The sequence below is a fragment of the Eleutherodactylus coqui genome, chromosome 12 (assembly GCF_035609145.1).
Source record: "Eleutherodactylus coqui strain aEleCoq1 chromosome 12, aEleCoq1.hap1, whole genome shotgun sequence".
NCBI lineage: Eukaryota > Metazoa > Chordata > Amphibia > Anura > Eleutherodactylidae > Eleutherodactylus > Eleutherodactylus coqui.
The window spans coordinates 93,000,681-93,024,083 of NC_089848.1; the positions used below are offsets into that span (position 1 = coordinate 93,000,681).

The 23,403-nt window shown below is 44.0% G+C and overlaps 1 protein-coding gene across 4 annotated transcripts in view; it reads left to right on the plus strand.

Moving 5' to 3' along the window:
* Window positions 1–23,403, plus strand: part of CDK14 (cyclin dependent kinase 14) — a 509,998-nt gene that overhangs the window by 28,668 nt on the left and 457,927 nt on the right. For all 4 annotated transcript variants that reach the window (XM_066584666.1, XM_066584664.1, XM_066584665.1 and 1 more), the window contains exon 2: window positions 3,980–4,011. In XM_066584666.1, the coding sequence (XP_066440763.1) occupies window positions 3,980–4,011 (32 nt within the window). The remainder of the gene's footprint in view (window positions 1–3,979; window positions 4,012–23,403) is intronic.

A 23,403-nucleotide genomic window follows, 5' to 3' on the forward strand; every position in this document is an offset into this window, starting at 1 on the left:
TCTTTCATCATCATCATTTTCAATCGTCAAGTCTGGAGCGTGATAATTTGATATAGCGGCAACGTTTTCCGCAGCACTTTACAAATTACAGGGGACGTATACAGATAAAATGAAACCTCTTATACATACAGTTTGAGTAATAGGAGTCTTGCTCACAAGTGCTTACAATCTAGGAGGAAATGGGGATGACGCAGGAGGTAAAAGTGCTGTTACATCTGCAAAGGACATGCTGGACCAGCACCCACAGACGTGCACAATAATTGCTCACAGTGCGGTGGCCAAAACAAACCAACAAATAATAAATGGGAAGTCTTTCCCTAAATACGTAACAAACGAGGGAGAGGGCCCTGCCTAACAGACTGATCGCGTCGATAGATGTGGGCCTGCACTCATTCCTGGGACCTAGGTAACCCTACTTGGCCAAACTGATAAAGGACAAAACAAAATAAAACACAACATTTAGCTTTAGTAGAATAAGCCGCAGCACACAGAGCCGTCCGGAGTAAGGAACAGTGGATACCACGCTGTCCACGGGAGCCACTAACTGTCAGCTCAGACAGTGAGCAAATGACAATTAAAAGCACCTTAGCTTCCCATCCATCCCAGCTAAATAGCCAGCTAATCACCCACAGATGTGAACGCATTGTATCACCCCTACAAAGCTAGAAGATGTTTAACACCCGCACCGGACTCCATCAACCCAACAGCGATCGCAGCACTGCTGCAACAAGTGCTTTCTACAAGGGGTAGTATGCAGTAAACTGTATGAGCTGGTCGTCAGTCAGTATGTATATATGTATATACAGTATGCGAAATGCAATAGGGTGTGGGAGGTACAGTGGGATGAAGGGGTCGGGTTCTGAGCGAGAATGTAGAAGAGGGGTAAACAGAAGAGTAAGGTGCTTTTAGACAGAACGATATCAAATGAGCGAAAGTGAACAACTGTTCAGTCTAAACACGAGCCAACGACCGGACCATAATCGTTCGCTTTTCGCTTATTCAATGCATAAAAATCATTGTTGGCTCATTCACTTATCGTTCAGTTTAAACAGCACTTGTTCAGGCCCTCTCTGTCACTTATACAGTGAATGTGAATGACTGAATGATTTCTCGTTTCAACGAGCCAACAATGTATCTGCCTTATAAACAGGCTGCACAAACGAACGATCTAGTGAAACGATATATCGGATTGTCTCCAATAGCCCTTGGATTAGGGAATATGGTAAAGTTCCCTAAAAAGAGGTGTTTTTAAGGTCCGTTTAAAACTGTTAGTGTTTCGAATTAATCTGATTGTCTGGGGTAGCGCATTCTAAAGAACTGGTGCAGCATGGGAAGATTCTTGGAGATGGAACTGAGAGAATTACAGAGGAGTTTGGGGTATTTTACGTGGGAAAACTGCGCCCAACAGTCGTCCTATTGCTCCTACGCTTTCATACATGGAGTAATAGTCCTTCAGTGAATGGAGGAGGAGCGCACTGGAGATCTCTGTGAGCAGGCAGCTGTTCGGAGAAGAGCAACTATCTGAAGTCTGCATAAAAAGAACGAAAAGTGAATGATTTATCGTTTGTCATTCGATTGCTGGCTACATTTGAACTGAACGATTATGATTCACTTTCGCTCATTTGAACGATTTTTTTTTTAATAATAACATTCCGTGTAAAAGGGCCTTTAGTCGAAGATCATTAGTAGAATAGAGAGCCCAGGGTGGTGGAAAGAAATGAGGCAGGAGATATAGGACGGTGCAGCTCTGTGGAGAGCTTTATGGATGAGAGCGATGAGTTAAGTGATACCATGGATGGACAGCCAGTGCAGTGACTGGCAGGGTGGAGGCTTCGGTGGAGCAGTGGGACAAAAAGATTGGCCTAGCTGCTGTATTCAGGGTAGGTTGGAGAAGGGAGAGTTTAGTGAGGGGAAGACAGATTAGTAGAGAGTTGAAAATGGATCAGGGCAACAGTATGGCAGGTCTCGCACGGACGAGTCAGATTCGGCAGATTCGGGGAACCCGCAGTGGAATTCGGCTGTAACCTCAGTTGGCGACCCTCACGTAGCTTCTTTTCTTGTACTGCGAATGACCATGGATACTCGGATACATGCGAAGTACAGAGTCGCTAGGTAGTGACTCGGGTACCCGCGGCCTATCCGGCCCATTGCGGATGGGCTGCGGATCAGACAACGTCCATTGACTTCAATGGAGGCTGTCGGCACAGAGTCCACAGCAAAATAGAGAATGCTGTGATTTTTTTCCTTCGCTCACGGAAATCCCAATTTGTTTCCGCTAATGTGAAGGAAAAAGCAATTTTTTGCATAACTTCAATGCATGCCGCTTGCTGTGGATCCACCATGCAGATGCCATCCGCGGATTCCATTATTCAAATTTGCCCATGTGAGACTGGCCTAAGAGTAGCCGGATTCTGGAGCTATTTTTGAGATGCAGGGAGGTGTTTTGAATATAGGGAGTATATATATATATATATATATATATATATATATATATATATATATATATATGACCCCTAAGACAGCGGGTGTGTTGCTTATTAGTTGTGGTAGCATGGTATCTATCATATCTAATAGCTACCGTATTATTACTGTCACAGCCTCATTGGAGTGTAGCTCCTCTGTCCATCTATGTATACCAAGGTTGTAACTCGAAGTTGCTGTCCTATAGCAAACTTTTTAAATGCACCTCTGAGTGCTGTGTGTGTACATGCGTGACATAATTTTGAGATCCTATGTTGCTATATGTGCCTAATATTCACTGCCGGACAGACCCCAAAATTCAGACCCTAGACCCTCCATTTACTTATCGCTTCTCAATTTCATGGGCCTCTTTACTTCTGTACCTTACCACACACGTGGCCCTGATGTGGCCAATTGCAGGACCGTGAGTGCAGCAGTGGCCAAGAAGATGAAGGTATAGGGATGTCCCCTTATTGGGTAGATCTTCTATTTACTAAAGGTACCTTTTTAGGCAACAACTATTATTCAGATTGTACGTTTCAATGACTTTTCTGAGTGACCAAAGGCCCATTTACACACTAAAATAATCTTTCAAACAACTGAAAGATTGAAAGATTTTGCGATCTATTTGCAGAAAGTGTTCATGGCCATTAACACTTTATCATCATGTGCATGTAAAAGGGCCTCCAGGGGTTGTTTGCAGAGCCTAGCATGTGATTAATCTTACGCCAAGCTGTGCAAACAGCTGCATTATTCTCTTCGCGGCTGCTGGCAGGTTACAATGTTATCTGCCGCCTCCTAGTGAGAGATACTTTAAGTTCGCCTTAAAATCATCGTTCAAGTGAAAAGTGCACTATGCATGCGTTTACATGTAACGATTGTCGCTCATTTTCGGACTTTGAATGAATTTTGAGCGATATAATCATTACGTGTAAATAATAATCTTTATTTGTATAGCGCCAACTTATTCCGCAGCGCTTAAATGGGCCTTAACGACAGTCATTCATCTGCTTTTATATGGAGTACTTATTGTTCTTTAGTAGTTTGCTGGGATATTGTTCATAAAGGGATCTCCATGTAAAGTTGTTCAAATATGAACGACTGTGACTTCACACCAGACCACTTTTGATCAAGCAGTAACTTTTTTTTGGAAACTGAAACAAAGCGACTGGCCACTTATCGCTTAGTTGGTGGCTGTGATTACACTGAAAGACTATTGTTTGCTTACTCAGCCATTACTCAGACAATAGTCATCCCATGTAAAGGTACCTTAAGTACACTGAGTTCAGTGATTGCCCTGCAATCCTTTGTATTCACATGGAGATGGGATCTGTATACAGCTTTGCTTAGTAGTGGTATGGAGGTAGTTAACAAGGAACCCCTTTATGATCTCCATGTGCCACAATGGGTGAGTATCTGCAGCTTCTATTTCATATTCTTGGAGTTTCTGATTGAATCTCTAGAAGCATCTGGGTTTCTTAGTTTTGTCTCTAACATGTTCTTCTCTTTTTACTTACAGCTTTGAAGAAGGATGAGAACACCATCGATGAGGTATTGAAATTTGTGTATAATACTTATAGTGATACATTGAGTAATTGCCATTTGCTTTCCTGTAGATGAGACTATTCGGACATTGCAGACACAGAGGCTTGATCTCTCTATATAGCCCTTCAATTGTTGTTTGATGTCCATCTTCACCAATGTCCTCTTCTCCCTTGTATCTATGGCCTATCACAAGTTCGTTTTGGCTTGATTCCCCTTTGAATGGGATTGGCCCTGTTTAGCCGCCATAATCATAATTTTCAAATTTCCTTAACATGATAACGACTGACCCACATTGATATCTCATTCATTACTGAGCAGTAGTGAAAGGGATTGGTCAAAGCCCCATCTGAAGAAGACCTCAAGCTCCACGCCATAGACCTATTCAGTCATAAATGATGCTCTTAGGGCTAATGCCCACGGCCGGATTTCCATCACGTTACACGCGACAGAAATCTGCAGCGTTACACCGCAGCTATTCGGTTCTATTGAACCTAATAGCTGAATGTCCATGCTGCGGAATTCCGCAGCGGGAAATAAACCGCGGCATGTCCTATTTGCCGCAGCCGGCTTCCATTGTAGTAAATGGAAGTTGGCTGTCACGCTATACTTCAACTGTCAGTACAGCGGAAGTATCGCCCGAATATGCAACCCTGCCCACCGCCGGCCGCGTCATGCGCTGTACTGTGTATGCGCATCAGCGCGTCAGGCAGGACACGCACAGCGGATCCAGGAGGTGGGTATGGGGTCTTTGGGGGGAGGGGGGGACGCTGTGACAGACTCCGCTACGATATTCCGCAAACTGAGTCCGTCACTGTTGTGGGCATGAGCCCTTAGACTTGTTCACACATAGCTTCTATAACAATAGATTATGGTAAAGCAGGAGATGTCAATTAACGGAACACTCCCAAGAGACGACATTGTGGAGTAACATCGGTTTTACTAATAATCTATATTTATGTGGCATTCACCTATTCTACAGCGTTTTACAATTGGGAATGTTACAGTACTGTACAAAAGTTTTAGGCAGGTGTGAAAAAAATGCTGCAAAGTAAAAATTATTTTAAAAATAGAAGTGTTAATAGTTTATTTTTGTCAATTAAAATGCAAAGAGAATGAACAGAAATCTAAATCAAATCAATATTTGCTGTGACCGCCCTTTGTCTTTTAAAGCCACATGAATTCTTCTAGATACACTTAAACACAGTGAGGGGATTTTGTAAGGTTATAGTTGGGTGTTTGATTAACCAATTATACCAAACTGGTGATAATGATCATTATTTTCATGTTGAAATAGTCATCAACTGAAACAGAAGCAGATGTGTAGGAGGCTTAAAAGTCAGTGAGGAAAACTCTGCTACAAAGGGGAGGTTGTGGAATACAGTTTCACATCACAGGACATACACCATGGCAAGAATGAGCACAGCAACACAAGGTAGTTATTTTGCATCAGCAAGGGCTCTTAGGCAAATATTTCAAAGAGGACTGGAGTTTCCAGATGTGCTATTCAAGCTCTTTTGCCAAAGCACAAAGAAATGGGCAACGTTGAAGACTGTAAACGCAGTGGTCGGCCAAGGAAACTTACTTCACTTCAAAATCAGAAGATAACCTGCAGCGCCGTCAGCTCACAACTGACAGTGACCCGTGGGACCCAGGTACACCCTCCAACTGCTCGGAGAAGTCTGGCCAGAAGTGGCCTTCATGGAAGAATTGTGGTCAAAAAGCCTTACCATCTATGCAGAAACAAGGGCAAGCAACTCAACTGTGCATGAAAACATAAGAACTGGGGTGCAGAAAAATGGCAGCAGGCGCTCTGGACTGATGAGTCACAATGAAATATTTGGCTGTAACAGAAGGCAGTTTGATGCTGCTGTGAAGGCAAAGGGCAGCCACACCAAATCTTGCTGAAAAGCGTTTGTGCCTAATTGTTCAAAGACAGGGGGGTTTCATAGATCCAGAGACCCCTGACCACTGCCCTAATAATCCGGCACTGCCCAGTCATTGTGAGAATTCTGCTAGCATGCATACCGCGGCTGCACAGTCCTCCCTCTCCCTGCCTGATCAGTGCAGAGAACTCTAGAGATCACCCATATCTCTGCTGGGGTGCAGGTTCTCCTTTTGTACACAAGGGACAGACAAGAGCAGAGATCAAAGGTCTTGCAGTAGCAGCAGGACCATAGATGATGTCATAACCATGTAAGCAGGAAGCAGCTAGAAGGGGTCATGTATTACTACACTTGTATGTGGTGAGTTAGTGTTTAATAAAATTGGGTGTGTCTTATAGTCCGAAAAATACAGTAGATTTCTCTCTTTTGTTCGTTCACTTTGCATTTTGGCAATTGACAGAAATAAACTATTACTGCTTCTATTTTGAAAGCATTCTTAGGGTGCATTAACACTGCAAAGATGATCGCTCAAAAGATGGCTTTTGAGCGATCATTTTGCATAACCTACAACTTGCCGCTAATGCCTAATCAGGATACACACCTCCCGCTGTTCCCTAATTACTTTCGCCTTGATCTGCTGGCTGGGCTGACAGCTGAGAACAGCTGATACAATGTTATCAGCTCTAATCAGCTCTCCCTGGGCAGAACACAGTGTGGTCCTGCTTATCAGCTGTTCTGCTGAACAATGGTTTTCAAGCAGTACTGAAGACTGTCGTTCAGTAGAAAACTGAAAGATAGACACATTTAGACACAACGATTATCGCTCAAAAGATGGCTTTATAGCGAATTTTAAGCGATAATCGTTGTCTAAATGGGCCTTTAGGGCTTATTCAGACGACCTTATATCAGCTGGGTTTTCACGCCAATATACGGTGTCCTTGGCTGCAGGGGGTGGAGGATAGAAGAGCCAGGAGCAGGAACTGAGCTCCCGCCCCTTGTCACTATTTGCAATACGAAGGGTGGGACGGGGGCGGAACTAAGCTCCGGGACTTGGCTCCGCCCCCATCTAGCCCCCTCCTATTGCAAATAGTGGCAAGGGGCAGAGAGGGGGCGGGAGCTCAGTTCCTGCTCCTGGCTCTTCCATCCTCCGCCCCCTGCTCGGCGTGAAAACGCAGACGATATACGGTCGTCCAAAGCCGCCCTCACTTTGCAACATTTTTTCCACACCAGCCTAAAATTTTTGCACAGTACTGTAATTAACAAGAAAACATGAGTAACTGAAACAAATGGACAAACAAGGAAAACGCAAAAAGAGGTCCCTGCGCATAAGACCTGACACTCTACGGGAGTGAGGCCCTGTCCCTAAGAGCCTGCAATCTAAATAATGAGAGGAGAGACAAAATAGGTACACTGTGATAATATTGTCCAGGAGACCCGCACTTTGTGTCAGTATGGCGAATATACAGCTAATAAACCCCTCACCAGCTGCTACTTGAGCCAAAATGGATATAAAGTAGATAGTGTGTATATATAATCTATAATGGACTATTTGAGGACAGGATGGAGAAAAAATATCTGTGACCAGTGCAGGTTGTGTATGCGCCATGGATTATAGTTATGTAACACTTAAAATCGGGAAGGTCAGGAACAACAAGTCTAATGCTGCAGGTCAGCAAGTTCCACTAAATAGGTGCAGCACGGGAGAAGTCTTGTGGACAAGAGTGAGAGGATGTAATAATGGGGGATGTGAGTTGCAGGCCATTAGGAAAGAGCATAAGTGGGCTGCTAGATGGATTGAAGCCGAGCCAGTCTATTTAGTGAAGTGACAATTAGAAGCTATAACAGATGCTTTCCAAAAGTGATGAAGTGTATTAACTAGTTGTGGAGGGGTTCTAAACAAGTTTTAAAAGTCCTAAAAGTAGTCTGATGTGATACCCTCGCATATACGCCCCCTTTTTAAAGTGTCACAGATTAGTTTGCTCACACTTCAGCGGATGCATTACATCACACATCCAGGCCTACAGTGCTTACATTGTAACTTCATCTTCTCATATCCTGTCAGTAATCCACAAACAGCAGCGGGAGAGCGGCTGGAAATACATTCCCATGGACGCACATTCCCCACAGTTACAGCCTATTTGTGGGTCTTGATGATGCAGTCTGAATGCCAACAATTTCTTAGTCGCTCAGGACGAGGAGTGCGGGAGTGATCCCAGTGCGGGCGCATGAAATAGTTTGCAGGAACACAACTTTCATAAGGGTTTACTAGTTCAGGACATAAGTAGTTAACCTCTCTGATCATCCTCAACCCAACACATTCACTGACCGCTGCTTGGCAACATTGTACGTTACGCTCTGCCTTTCGGAGGGTTGACCGAATGGAAGATGTCTTGTTTTGGAAATATTGTGAGAAGACATTTGTTAGGAAGACTTGAAGGGAGAAATAAAATTTGAGTTAAATGGGTCTTCCCATGAAAGATATTTAACCCCTCCCTATCCACACGGTAGGGCATAAATATCTGATCGCTGGGGTTCCAACCACTTGGACCCCCAGTGCTTTTGCGACCAGTGCACCCAAATGCCCCATATCAAGAGAATAGCAGTGCACATGTTCAACTGGTGCTCCATTCACTTGTATGGGATAGGTGTTGATCAATGCTCTGGACTATTTTCCTCCATCCCATAGAAATCAATAATGTTGTGGGTGAGTATCTGCATAGCCATTCTAGATGCACCAGTTTTGGGATCACTGGAGTAGCTGGACCTCTAGTGAGCTGACTTTTTTTTTTTTTTATGGGGTTGTCATCTGGTGGGTGAGCCACTGGCTCAGTCAATAATAATTTACTCTAAGGGCCGATGCCTGTATTTACTTTTTACCGACCATATTAATGGTATAAAATCATTACCTGGCGTGAACACCTCAGGCCAGGCAGCAACCCAGCCATCAATCGCTGTGACGTTCCAGTCAAGACTAGCAGAAGCTCCTTGCTCCTCCCCTGGTGTCTGCGTTCCTGCACATACTATACGCAGCACAGACTCTGGGAACACACTCGCCCAGCGTGCAGGTCCAGGGGCAGCAGTGTACAGTCTGATCGCTGACCTCTCACCCCTGTGCACGCTCTCTTGTAGACAGCGCAGACGCCTAAGGTGATAAATGGCTTCTTGGAAGTGGACCTCTGCCGATCTACTATTCCAACTGGACAACCGGTTTATTACAAGCCAGACTACAGGAATTCTACTGTACTGATGTCTTGGATTGCACTTACAGTACTGTGCAGAAGTTTTAGGCAGGCGTGGGAAAATGCTGCAAAGTAAGAATGCTTTCCCAAATGCAAACTGAACAAACAAAAGAAAAATCTAAATGGCCTCACAATTTGGTGTGATCACCCTTTTGCCTTCAAAATGGCATCAGTTCTTCTAGGTACACTTGCACACACTGTTTGAAGGAACTCGTCAGGGAGATTGTTTCCAACCTCTTGGAGAACTCTTAGTTAGGGGGCCATATCATCGCTTCCAGGACTCCTTGTTCTTCTTTACACTGAAGATAGTTCTTCATGACATTGGCTGCATGTTTGGAGGAGTTGTTCTGTTGCAGAATAAATTTTGAGCCAATCAGACGCCTCCCTGATGCTATTGCATGATGGGTAAGTATCTGCCTGTATTTCTCATCATTGAGAACACCGTTAATCCTGAAGAAATCCCCAACGTCATTTGCCGAAATGCAGCCCCAAACTTGCAAGGAGCCTCCACCATGCGTCGTTGTTGGCTGCAGACATTTATTATTGCACCGCTCTTCAGGCCTTTGGCGAACAAATTGCCATTTGTTATAGCCACATATTTTACTTTGTGACTCCTCAGTCCAGAGCGCCGGCTGCCATTTCTCTGCACCCCAGTTCCTACGTTTTCATGCAAAGTTGAGTTGCTTAGCCTTGTTTTCACTTCGAAGGTATGACTTTTTTTTGCCACAAATCTTCCAAGAAGACAACTACTGGCCAGACTTCTCCGAGGGTGTACCTGGGTCGCACTAGTTTCTGCTAGTTCTGGGTTAATAGCACTGTTGGACATCTTCCGATTTTGAAGTGAAGTAAGCATGATGTGTCTCTTATCTGCTGTACTAAGTTTCCTTGGCCAACTCCTGCATCTATGGTCCTTAACCCTTTCCAATCCAATTTGTATCCTGGTTTTCCTAGGGGGGTTACTCTTTTTCTGCTCTTATACAACGGCGCTACATGCTGGCTAAAGCCAGTACTGCATGAGGTGACACGTTGGATAGGCTCCGACAGCAGAGAGGCTGGCCATATGCAGTAAGAGAACCCCAACGTATGTCCTCCAATATCGGAGCTGTACAGCCTTAAATCATAATGTCTTCAGAGGTCAGACAGTGGATTGGAAAGGGTTAACATTGCCTGTTTCTATGTCCTTCTTCAAACAAGCTTGAACAGCACATCCTTAAACCCCAGTCTGCTTTGAAATCTTAACCTAATGCAGACTTTGCTGATGCAGTATAACTACCCCATGTCTTGTTGCCATGGTGTATGACCTGTGACATGAAACTGTCTTCCACAACCTCACCTTTTGTCGCATTGTTTAGCTGTTCCTCACCCACTTTTAAGCCTCCTACACAGCTGTTTCTGTTTCAGTGAATGACTGTGTTTTAACCTACATATGAAAATGACGATCATTATCACCTATCTGATTGGTTAATTATATACACCTGATTTTAATCCTACCAAATCCCTGACTTTGTGCAAGTGTGCCTTTAAAGAATTGATGCTGTTTTGAAAGTAAAGGGCGGTCACACGAAATATTGACATAATTAAGATTTCTCTTTTGTTCATTCACTTTTCATTTTAATTGACAAAAAATAAACTATTAACACTTCTACTTTTGAAAACTTTTTTTTACTTTTTCAGCATTTTTTTCACACCTGCCTAAAACTTTTGCACAGGACTGCATATAACGTCTAATTTATCTGATGCTTTATTGTCCAGTTTTTTATTTACGCACATGAGGGCTCAATTAAGGGAGAACCGTTTCATCACTGGTTACTGCCGGTATTCAAACCCTTTGATTGGTGTTTCTTTGTAGTGTCTTACAAGGCATTGTTCTTCATGCACTGGCTCATTGCCCTCTGCAAATTCAGTCTTTAGCCGTTTTATTCCAGTCAGGAACTAGCCAACATTCCTTCTCAATGTCACCAAAGGAGAAACTAGAGCCCAGCCGGTATGTTGATGACTAACGGTTCTGTAGGTGACAACAACACCCAGCATTCTTCACTTATTTGATGAAAACAAATAAGGAATGTGTCAGCAGATAAGGAAGCTAATGAAGGGCAAGACCCCGAGGAAGAATGAGCGTACTGTGTATTAAGCTTAGTAGTGTTGTCAGGAAGGACATCGCCTCCAGCCTTAGTACAGACCTCCCTAATCATGGCTATTTTGTAGGTTATTGATTACGTTGTGGGTTATCAGTAAGATATATTGTTAAGCGTCTGTCAGAAAGAGAGGACCTCAAGTGCTAAATTTAACCCCCAATATATATATTTAACTATAAATTATCGAGAATTGTACAGACTATGTGCTTCTTTTATTTTATTTTTTTTATAAAGCTACAATACAACTTGTGACCAACAGGTGTCAGTGCAGAGAGCGCTTCCTTACAAGCTATACACACTCATTGTCAAAAAAACTCAAGCACCTAGGAGTTGTTGGAAATAAATGAAACTTTCTGTGTGATTGTAACGTTGATATAAGTGATTAATTATCAGAGCAGAAGCATAATTTATCACGGAAAACTGACCCCTTGAAGGGAGGCTCTAGTACCCTGTTGTGCTGCCTCTAGCTTGGATACAAAATGTGATACCGGGGGCGTGGAGGTTCTAGTACCCTGTTGTACCACCTCTAGCTTGGATACAAGATGTGACATGGGAGGGCATGGAGGCTCTAGTACCCTGCTGTACCGCCTCTAGCTTGGATACAAGATGTGATGCAGGCGGGCATGGAGGCTCTAGTACCCTGCTGTACCGCCTCTAGCTTAGATACAAGATGTGATACGGACAGGCATGGGGGCTCTAATACCCTGTTGTACCGTCTCTAGCTTGGATACAAGATGTGATACTAAAGGGCATGGAGGCTCTAGTACCCTGTTGTACCACCTCTAGCTTGGATACAAGATGTGATACAGGCGGGCATGGAGGCTCTAGTACCCTGCTGTACCGCCTCTAGCTTAGATACAAGATGTGATACAGATGGGCATGGAAGCTCTAATACCCTGTTGTACCGTCTCTAGCTTGGATACAAGATGTGATACTAAAGGGCATGGAGGCTCTAGTACCCTATTGTACCACCTCTAGCTTGGATATGTGATGTGATATGGGAGGACATGTAGGCTCTGGTACCCTGTTGTACCACCTCTAGCTTGGATATGTGATGTGATATGGGAGGACATGTAGGCTCTGGTACCCTGTTATACCACTTCTAGCTAGGATACAAGAGTGATACAGGCAGGCATGGCGGCATACAGGTTCCATTTTGTATCCTGCGACATATCGGTCCACATTTGCTGTAACTGAGCCTCTAGATCGTGCCCTCACACATCCACTGGTCCCAACACCTGCTATCAGTCTGGTCAGAACGGCCCAGGTAGCGGGCAATTTGTTGATACGACCATCTCTTTTATTGCGTCACAGAAGCATCTAGCGGTCAACAAGCTCTACGAAAGCGAAAAAAGAGGTCACTTTCATTGCAAATAGAGCAGAGGGGCGGAGAGGAGGCAGAGAGAGGGCAGGAGCTCAGTTCCTGCTCCTGGCCCTTCCCCTCCCCCCTCCCCATCCCTGCGTGAAAACCCAGCCGATATACGTTCATCTGAATCCACCCTAACCGTGGAAAATCGAGGGATTTAGGGGACTCCGAATGAGATCTGGTCATCGGTGCTAGACTAGCTGTGGCCAGGATTTCATACAATCTCAAACTTGTGGGGTTTTCTTCATGTGGAGAGTATACAGAGATTGGGGGGGGGGGATTGGGGTGATCAAGGAAAAACATCAATAAAACAGTGGACATAAAAAACTCATCAACAAAAGGGATCAGAGGAGGATGTGAAGAATTGTTCTGATGAGCAGGGGATGCCCAGTCAAACAAATTGCAGCCGGATGCTCCAAATGTCTGAAAGCGCAACTCCTTGTTCCTTAGCACGGAAGGACTATAATAGCAGACATTGTTAATATCTCTCATTCTGGGTAGGTTGCGGGTCTAGGTGTTTCAAGTTACTCCTTTGCCCTTTTACATTTCTTTTCTATTGCTGACCACCTGTATCGCGTCTTGATAAACTGCTTCTCACGATACAGTATAATGCAATACTATGGTATCGCATTGCAATTGTTTGATCACTCATATAGTACAAGTTCAAGTCCCCTATGGGGACCAAAAAAAGTGTAAATAAGTTAGAAAAAGTTTTTTTCTTTAGTCTATATAAAAGATTCAAAAAAAACTCTCCCCATGAATATAAAAATTAAAAAAAACATACTTTGTATTGCCCCGTTCATAAAAGTCAAATCTATCAAAATCACACTTTTATTCTGAATGGTGAACATCATTAGAAAAAAAATACAGAATGCCAGCAATTTTTTTTTTTTCCCCCCTTTGGGCCACCCTGTCAACCCAATAAATGGAAAGAGGAAAAAAAGTTTGGTCAGTCAAAAGATGGTGACAGAATTTTTTTTAAAGATTTAAATTTTTTTAAAGGAGCACAGCAAAAAAAACTCAGTGAATTTGCTATCCTAGTGATTATAATCGCCCACAGAAGAGTTGTGATTTTTGCTGTGTGTACACCACAATAACAAGATGATGAAATTGCATTTTTTTCGCATTTCACTCCACTTGAAGACATTTTTAAGAATTTCAGTATATTAAATAGTATCATTGAAAAATATAACTTGTCCTGCAAAAAAAAGCAAGTCTTCAGACAGCTTTGTTTGTTTTTTTTTAAAGCGGGGAGGAGAAACAGAGTAACCGAATTATAAAAGGGCCGCGTCCTTAAGGAGTTATTTTGGTAATTACAGTATATGATGGAATTGCTATGTAAGTAATTCTTTTTGTACTGGCGCCGAGTATAGGTCCACAGTCAGATTGCTATTCTGCTGCCATATTTTGAAGTCCTTGCTGTCACCGGGCTTGGTGACCTCTCTGAAGGAATTCGCAGACTGACAGTTCCTCTTTCTATGGGGAATTCATCGCCCTTTTCAGCTGTGAACTTGTCAGCTAGATTCGGAGTGTGAGATGCTCCCCAAACTAAAGAGCTCTTATCCGGAGTGGCCCTTCTCACCTGATTTTTGCAAAGAATGAACAAATCTGGAATATATTTGATATATCGGTGCCTTTAACCCTTTCCCTGCCTTAGCTCATTAAAGGGATTTTTCAGCCTTGTGTAAATAAAAGTTCAATCTGTATAAGAAGTTCTGGAACATCCATTTCGGTTTTGCCTTTCCATTCCTCACCTGTTTGATGTCACATTGCATCACTTCCCACAGTTGAGGGCTTGTTATAATTGTATCCAGTTCAATGTTCTGCCATCAAACAGACTGGACTCCGGATTGATACATTTTACCTACACTGACACACTGCAGCAAAGCGGACAGGAGTGCTGCTGGTATATTCAGTTGTCAAAGATTGTCTAGACTGGATACACTTGTAACAAACCCTGAGCTGTGAGAAGTACAGGGTGATTCAGAAAGAAAGGTGCAAAAGTAAAGTTGATTTTGTCATCCGTGAATTGATATACAACAGTAGTGATGAGCGAATTTCTGAAAAGTTCAGTTTGTCCGGTTTACGAAATTTCAGCAAAAAGTTTGTTTCAGTTCAAATTAGTTTGAATTGAACTGGAACTTTACCAATCCCCCTAAAACTGTTGTGTAGCACCGTTTAGGAGCCATAAAGGGCCTTTCTGGCATACTTGGGTAGCATAGTAGTGCATATAAGAACTTTTAGGCTGTTTTTAAGGCAATGTTAAGGCTGGCTGCACACGACCAGTGGTGCATTGCGGAATTCGGAGCAGGCGTCCGCCTCTGGATTCCGCAGAAAATACCACCTGTAACATGCTATTGAAAAGTTTTTGTTTTTTTTTGTTGTTTTTTTTTCCTGTACACGAGCGGAAATCAATTGCAATTTTCCACTTGGGCAGCACACTCTAGTTTAGTGCGGATTCTGCATGGACGGCTTCCATTGAACTCAGTGAAAGCTATCTGACCTGCAGCCCTTCCGCAATGACATTGCGGAAAAGTCCCAGGTACCTGCGTCATCGCCTAGCGACGGCCGGGAGAAGCAGGGACTTAAAAAATAAAAATCTGTACTGCGCATGTGCAACGGCTCGCCGTGCGGACCATCTGCAGTACAGAAAAGAAGAAAAGTCAGGTATATGCAGGTGCTGGCTGGGCATAGGGTCGGATTTCGCTGCAGGCCCCCACATGCGGAATCTGACCTGGCCGTGTGCAGCCAGCCTAAAGGGGTTGTTTGGAAGAAAGCAGCTGTGTTTTCCTAATCCCAAACACAGTGACATCCTTGTGCTTTTAGGGTTGTTTGTGGTATTGCAGCTCAGCTCCATTAAAGTGAATGGGAGCTGAGCTGCAATACCAGATACAACCCACAGACAAGGTTGGCGCTGTGTTTGGAAGAAAGCAGCTGTGGTTTTCTAATGCTTGTCAACTCCTTTAATGAAGAGGACGAGGAAAAGAGCTGTTTGCAAGGCATTATGGGCTACCCTGAGGTCCTGTGATCTCCCTCCTCCTTCTGGTATGAGGCAGATTCCATTTTAATTGGTTTTGGTTGAGATGAAACGCTTGAGGTTCAGGTTCGCACCGAACTGAACTTTTTTGAACATTTTGACCCGAAACCGGTTTCGGCTCAACACTATATAAAAGCCAGAATGACGTGAAAAGATAAAATAACTCTTCCAGTTTTTAATGCACCATAGAGATGTTAGATGTGAGAGTTGTCGGTGACACGGACGATTGTCAAATTGGGAGTCCAGTTCTACCCAGAAATGCATCGTTCTAGTTTGTCTAGTATCACCAGCGGCGCCCACATGAACACATGTAAGGTGGATCGAAAACTTGAAGAGTTCTTATTTCTACAGAACATACATATTCCGCAGCACTGTACATCATAGGGTTGTATCCCCATTGGGTCTCACAATCTAAATTCACCTATTGGTGTGTTTTTGGAGTATTGGAAGAAACCAGAGTACCCAATGGAACCCACGCAAACACTGGAAGAATATACAAACTCCATTGAACCCAGGATCCCAGCACTGCAAGGTAACAGTGCTAAGCACCATTCTTTTATTTTCTATCGTACATGTGCCATCGTCAGACCGTCTGGGAAAGAATCACTCAGGGCGGCACAAGCGCAGTGAAACTGAATGCATGATTTCTCCAGCGGGCCAACCTCGAGATATTACATGGTATGGAATGGGTGGTGTTTCATCTGTCATGGGCAGGGATACAACTGGACCACAGGCACAGTGGGAATGGGCATCAGATGGTGCGACCTTCATTTGCATATAGCGGGTGGCCCAAAGATCGGGCTATATCGGGTGAGTGGAGTCACACTGGAAAATTTAAAAAGTACCACTTATACTCTTTATATTGCTGTACAACCACATGTATATTCAGCTAGTTACCCAAATCTGGTGTTGGACTTCTTTAAATAGCAAGTAGAATCTGTTGGAGTTGTATTTTCAACCTATATTACTAGGTAATATGCACCTATAGTGTATATTAGACCCTTTGGAATGGCTAAGAGGACCTATGGAGGAAAAGGCATATGCATTGAAGTACACAGACAGTCAACCTGTCGTTCATGGTTGGGATAGGAAAAGAGATGAGCAAGTGTACTCGGTAAGGACAAATACTCGAGTGAGTATTGTCCTTACCAAGTACCTGCCTGCTCGCCTGCAAAGATTTGGGTGCCGGCGGAGAGCAGGGGGAGATCTATCTCTGTTTCAAAGAGATTTGACAACTATTAACGTCTTTCATGTTCATTTGGTGCATGAAAAGGTGACAGTCATCAGCTGAAATTGTCTAAAGGTGCCTTGTCATTAGCTATTTGTCCCAGCTATCCCATACACATGAGCGCTCAGTTCAGCTGAAACTTCATGTGTTTTCAGTAGGGTGAGTGGAGAAAGCATCAGCTGGAGAGCTCTGGTGGTGGTGTTGTATCTCCAGAATGGACAAAGAGATCAGGCATTAAAATTTAGTGCACCCGATCCTTTGTCCCATCATCATGTGATGAAGATAAAGTTGGTAGGACCTCAATATGTAAATGAGGGGTAAGGTTCCACAGAAATTGACAGATTAAGATAACCTTTGACCAATGAGTGATTGGTGGGGGTTTGACCACTGGGACCCCAATAGTCCAGAGAACAGAAGTCTGCATGGTCCCCAAATGAATGAAGCTGAACTTGCGCAATTGCAAACTTCATCATTTCATTGACCATATGGTAGACTGCCGAATGCTTGAATTTGGCAATTTATGGTGCTGCTATTAAAATGAATGGAGTGGTGGCACGTGTGCACCACCTCTGCTGCATTTGTTTGAGGACCAACCAGACCTCTGCTCTCTCTGGATTGTTGGGGTTCCAGTGGCCAAAAGACCTCTGTTCTTGGGATCAGAAGGGATTCATATGGTTGGTCAACTACCAATGAGTCAGTTATACCCCCTGTAGATGGGGATTATTCTTTCCTACTGGAATACCCCTTTGGATAGCGCAATTACCATTTGAGAATATATGAAGCTTAACACTATAGTTTGTATCAAAAGCTGCCCATACTTGAGAGAACCCTCATTTGGCCTACAGCTATTTCTCCAAACTCCCCCATAAACTTGTATGCCTGGCTTAGCCGAACATGCGTGTTTGATTGGGGAGGAGGGGGATAGGCGTCTGTCAGACATGTCTGGCAGTGGCTTATCTCTCACTGGAACAAAATCATTGGATTTGGCGAACTATAACTGCCCTATCCATCTTTGCCCAGATATCTACTGTCGGGGGAGAATCGGGACATCATGTACACCGGAGAAAGTTGACCAATCCCACCATCTCTTCAATAATCATGAAAAGCAAAAACAAAACCTCAAACATTATACTAAAATTCATTACCAAGGGGCCCGGGCATTGGAAGGAATTTGCAGTTTTTGCCCCCGTAGAAGAGGACTAAACATAAGACAGAACTATTTGCTTTCTTAAGAATTATTACTCGTTGAGTCTTGGAATTTTTCATTCATATAAAGACCAAAGCAGTTTGCAATCAAGTGAGAGCATCTTGGCAGCCGGCCATGGAGCAGAGCAGCCATCTCTGTTTGACAGTGAAATATGAAATATCCATAATGTGTTCCTCTTAGTAAAATGACATTTTGTCTCCGTTATTTTATGTATTTCTCAGAACGCATAAAAATGCTAATTCATTCCTATACAGTATATCTGATGTCCTCCTGCCGGCTCGGGCCAAGGAAGCTTCTCTCCTTAAGAGGCTTGATTATAAAAAAATAAAATAAGATTCCTGGGGAAAAACAAGCAAAACCGTGCAACAGAATTGTCTCAGTAGCTGAATAAAGGATTAGATTCTGCATTAGCTGTTCAGGAAGCGTACTGAATTTCTGTGTGTCTGGACCCTGTATAGGCTTGCCACCATTATCACAAAAAATACCGGCCAAGGTAAAAGAGGGTATGGTTGGGGGCATGGCTTATCACAACATATGGGTTTGCATATGTTATTTTACTGGCTGCAACTAGCAATTGTGCCCCCATTAGTGGTCCCTAGTGTTCCCTAATAGTAATGGTGCCCCCAGTAGTGGTCTCAATAGTAACAGTGCCATCAGTAGTGGTCCCTAGTAGTAATGGTGCCCCCAATAGTAACAGTGCCCTCAACAGGAGTAGTGTCCCCAATAGAAACACTGCCCACAGTAGAAGTGGCCCCAATATTAACAGTGCCACCAGTAGTGGTCCCTAGTGCTGCCTAATAGTAATGGTGCCCCCAGTAGTGGCCTCAATAGTAACAGTGCCACCAGTAGTGGTCCCTAGTGCTCCCTAATGGTAATGGTGTCCCCAATAGCAACAGTGGCCCAGATAGTAGTGTCCCCAATAGTAACACTGCCCACAGTAGAAGTGGCCCCAATATTGACAGTGCCACCAGTCCCACTGACGAAGGCTCTGTGGAGCCGATACGCGTCTGGTTTAGAGATGTGTATACCTGGCAATTTTAAATACTGTATGTCTAAATAAAGGAAGATTATATATTTTATTCTGCAAGCAAGCGTGGATGACACTTTTTCCTGCATGGAATTCTCTAGTGCCACCAGTAGTGGTCCCTAGTGCTCCCTAATAGTAATGGTGGCCCCAATAGTAGTAGTGTCCACGCAGTAGAAGAGTGGCCCCAATAGTAACAGTGCTCCCAGAAGTGGATCCAGTGGCCCCAGTAGTAACAGTACCCCCAGAAGTGCCCCCAGTAGTAATAGTGGCCTCAATAGTGATAGGGCCCTCTCCATTTGCTCTACCCGTCCCTGAGACTCTTGACCTCCCCTCCTGGTGCTGCATACAGGACGTAAATGCCAGGAGGAAAGGTCCGAGGTCACAGTATCTGCTTACAACAGCAGGGGCTGGACAGAAGCCAGACAAAGTGATTGACAAACTGGATGGTGTGGGGTTGCTGCCTGGCTGCAGGTCCTCTCAACTAACATTTATTTTTACTGGCCATTTATATGGCCAGTAAAAAAAATAAATACTGGCATCGGCTTTTGAACTTGATTACCGTCCAGGTCGGTGAGTTACTGTCCGGGTAACAACCCTAACCCTGTATGGCAGCACATTTGGGTCCCTAAAGGTCTTTATTTTGTACCATAGGCTGTATGGTGCCTCCAGAAGTTGTGGTACTTCAACTGCAAAATACTCCAGCAGTCTGGCATGTGATTGAGCGTGATACACTTTTTGGATGGATTCATACCATGTGCCTTGGTATAATTGGATCCACACAGGTGTACAGTTTAGGCCTATAGAATTCTATGGGAATGATATTAATGAATGACACTACACGGATCAGTAATAACAATACTGTTGTTTCTTGTTTAGTTTCCCAGTTACTGTCATCCATGTTGGCATCCAAGCAAAAAAATTGGCAGGCCACTGAACTGCTGGCAGGCCATTTGTGGTCTGGTGGGAATCTTCCATCTGTCTTCTTCGTTGGCCGTCAAGACTTTGTCTGGTTCCTTATTTCCCTGTATAGAGAATCTACTTTGCCTCTCAATTGAAATGCAGTAGAATTACCGACATCATTACCAAATTTACTACTAAAATGACTTTACTACTTCTACAGTTATCCGTAGTCGTATTTCAAGTCACTTAATTGGGTTGGACTTTGACTTTCAGGGAGATTACTATAGATGGCTCTGGAGAGAGTTTTCTTCTTTCTGGTGGAGAGGTACTTTGCATATTTTTTTTCCCAATGAGCCTGTAGGTTCCCTAAACTGCTGGATCTCCACAAGGAGAAGCAGTAATCTCTCAGACCTGCTAAAGTTAGCTACAAATGGGCGTCAGTGATTGCTTCCAGTTTACCCTTGTATGTGTAATGGGTGGGTGGTATGTGCCCGTGTTGCAGGTTGCCTGATGGCATAACTATGACATATGGAGGCAGAGGCAACACGTCTTCATCAAAAGTAACCATCACGGAAGAATAGCGTTATTTGCGATAAGTCACTGCGTAGGAGGGTTTGAATCTTTTAAACGTTGCGTAATAACATGCAAACCTCATGCATCTGTATTTTACTTTGTTTGCATCATGCAATGTAACCTGCTGGTTTGTAATCTCCCATCTTCTCCGAGCTGGCGGCAGCAAGGCACATGTCTCATGGCCAATCATTCCTGTCTCACTAACTGTAATCTCATTTTCTGCCTCATAGGAGCTGTGTCCTTTCTACATGTCACATTCTACGTCGAACACATCATTTTTTCCTCAGGTTTCTCGTACAATCAGTTATTCCTGCATCACCTCTAGCTTTACGTTTAACCCTTTGCAATCCAATTTTGGATTCAGGGTTTCCTAGGGGGCTTTCTCTTTCTGCCATTATACAATGGCACCATCTGCTGGCTACAGCCAGTACTGCAGTATGTGACATGCTGGAGAGGCCCCCGACAACAGGGTGGCCAGTAATCTACAGTAAGAATACCATGCTGGATGTTTTCTGACATCGGAGCTCTACAGGTTTTAATCAGAATGTCTTTAAACGTCAGACAGTGAATTAGAAAGGGTTAACCTGCTGCGTCACCTTAACAGGTGCCTTGCTGCACTGTACATAAGCCTTTTTCCATTAGCATCCCCATACATCCTAAACACAGAACAAAGCGACTGAACTGCAAGGCCTTGCATTAAACTAAATACTTCTGAAAAACTTCAGCTCATCAGGAAGCTCAGAAAATTCCTAAAATCCAATTTTATTTTATAAATATTAAAAAAATGGTGACCAGCACTTAAAAAAACAACAACTTTCTGACGTGCGTCTGTCTACGACTGCCATTATGCACCAGAAATGCGTCAGAAATGTTTTTTGAAGCGCTGGTAACCCTTTTGTATAATATTTATAAAAATAACGTTGGATATTACAAATTTTCTGAGTGTCCAGATGAGCTGGAGTTTTCTACAAGTATTTCATATATCTGGTTGCTCCAACTCAAGCTTAAGGTTAACTGAGTCAGTTCCAGTGAGTCAATGCCACCCACCCTGGCCAGGAGTTTTAACGTTATCCCGGGCAGTAGATCCAGAAATAGTCGGCACCTGCTCTCTATGCAGTGGGATTGGCTCCCGGTCCCACACCATGGAAGCCCCTGACACTCGAGGTCATACATGTAACCCAAAAGTGTCAAGGGGTTAAAGTTTATGGAAACCATTTTTGTATATGAAAAATCAACACAAACCCAATTCATTAAAGGGGTTGTCCCGCGCCGAAACGGGTTTTTTTTTTTTTCAACCCCCCCCCCCCCCCGTTCGGCGCGAGACAACCCCGATGCAGGGACGTACAGAAAGCTCACCGGAGCGCTTACCTTAATCCCCGCGCTCCGGTGACTTCTATACTTACCTGTGAAGATGGCCGCCGGGATCCTCTGCCTCCGTGGACCGCAGCTCTTCTGTGCGGTCCACTGCCGATTCCAGCCTCCTGATTGGCTGGAATCGGCACGTGACGGGGCGGAGCTACACGGAGCCGCTCTCTGGCACGAGCGGCTCCATAGAAGACTGCTGAAGACCCGGACTGCGCAAGCGCGGCTAATTTGGCCATCGGAGGCCAAAAATTAGTCGGCACCATGGAGACGAGGACGCTAGCAACGGAGCAGGTAAGTAAAAAACTTTTTATAACTTCTGTATGGCTCATAATTAATGCACAATGTATATTACAAAGTGCATTATTATGGCCATACAGAAGTGTATAGACCCACTTGCTGCCTCGGGACAACCCCTTTAAGTCCTTGCAGAAAAAAAATGATGCACCTATCTATTTTTGCATTGTGTTTTCCTTCTCCTGCATTTAGAAAGTCTCATACTTTATTTGCAGACTCTCTGACATTCAAGTTTCTGACTTGGGGGCATTCCCAGCACTGATCAGCTGGTCTTTCTCATGAACATGCCGAAGCTTACCTTCCTCTCCCTGCTCCTATTTCAGAAGCTGTGTAGCCACTCCCATTCAATACTACACAGCTGTTTCTCTATCCTCTTAGCAGCTACAGGTCCTGTTCCCCCTCACTACTGATAAGTATAGATAATTCACCCAGAGAGAATTATAACCCTCTGCGAAAGTAAAGTTTTCTGCCCTGACTCTCCTTGCCCCTGATCTCTTCCATCATCCCCCAGCACTATCGTATTCGCAGCAGGGTAGCAGGGTAGGGGCTGAGCTGTCAGTTTACTTTGACTGACACAATTTGCTAAGATTTCAGTCCTCCAGCCTGCAGTGCTTTCGAAAACAATACAAGCTTAGAAATCAAACAATCAGACATTTTTAATGGAAACCAATTCAAAAAGTAATTTCCATAATCGCATTGATTAAAATTTGCTATCAGCTGTTGCTAACAACTGCCGGCAATGGCCATGGTGGGAGCTACAATTTTAACTGTTTTAAGGTAAGCTGCACATAACCGGGTCAGTTTCTGCATGTAAGACCACGCAGCAGAATCCGACCCTGTGCCCAACCAGCGTCTGTACATATCTGTCATCAGGTCTTCTCTTCTGTACTGCGGATGGTCCGCACGTCTCGCCGTCGGACATGCGCAGTACAGATTTTTTTTAACTCCTGCTTTTCCTGCATCGTCGCTAGCGATGACGCAAAATGCGCGACCTTTTCACAATATCAATTGTGGAAGGGCCACGGGTCAGACTGCTTCCATTGACTTCAATGGAAGCGTCTGCGCAGAATCCTCGCAAAAATAGAGCACGCTGCGTTTTTTTTTTTCCCTATTGGTTTGAACTGGTGCGGAATGTCACTGATCA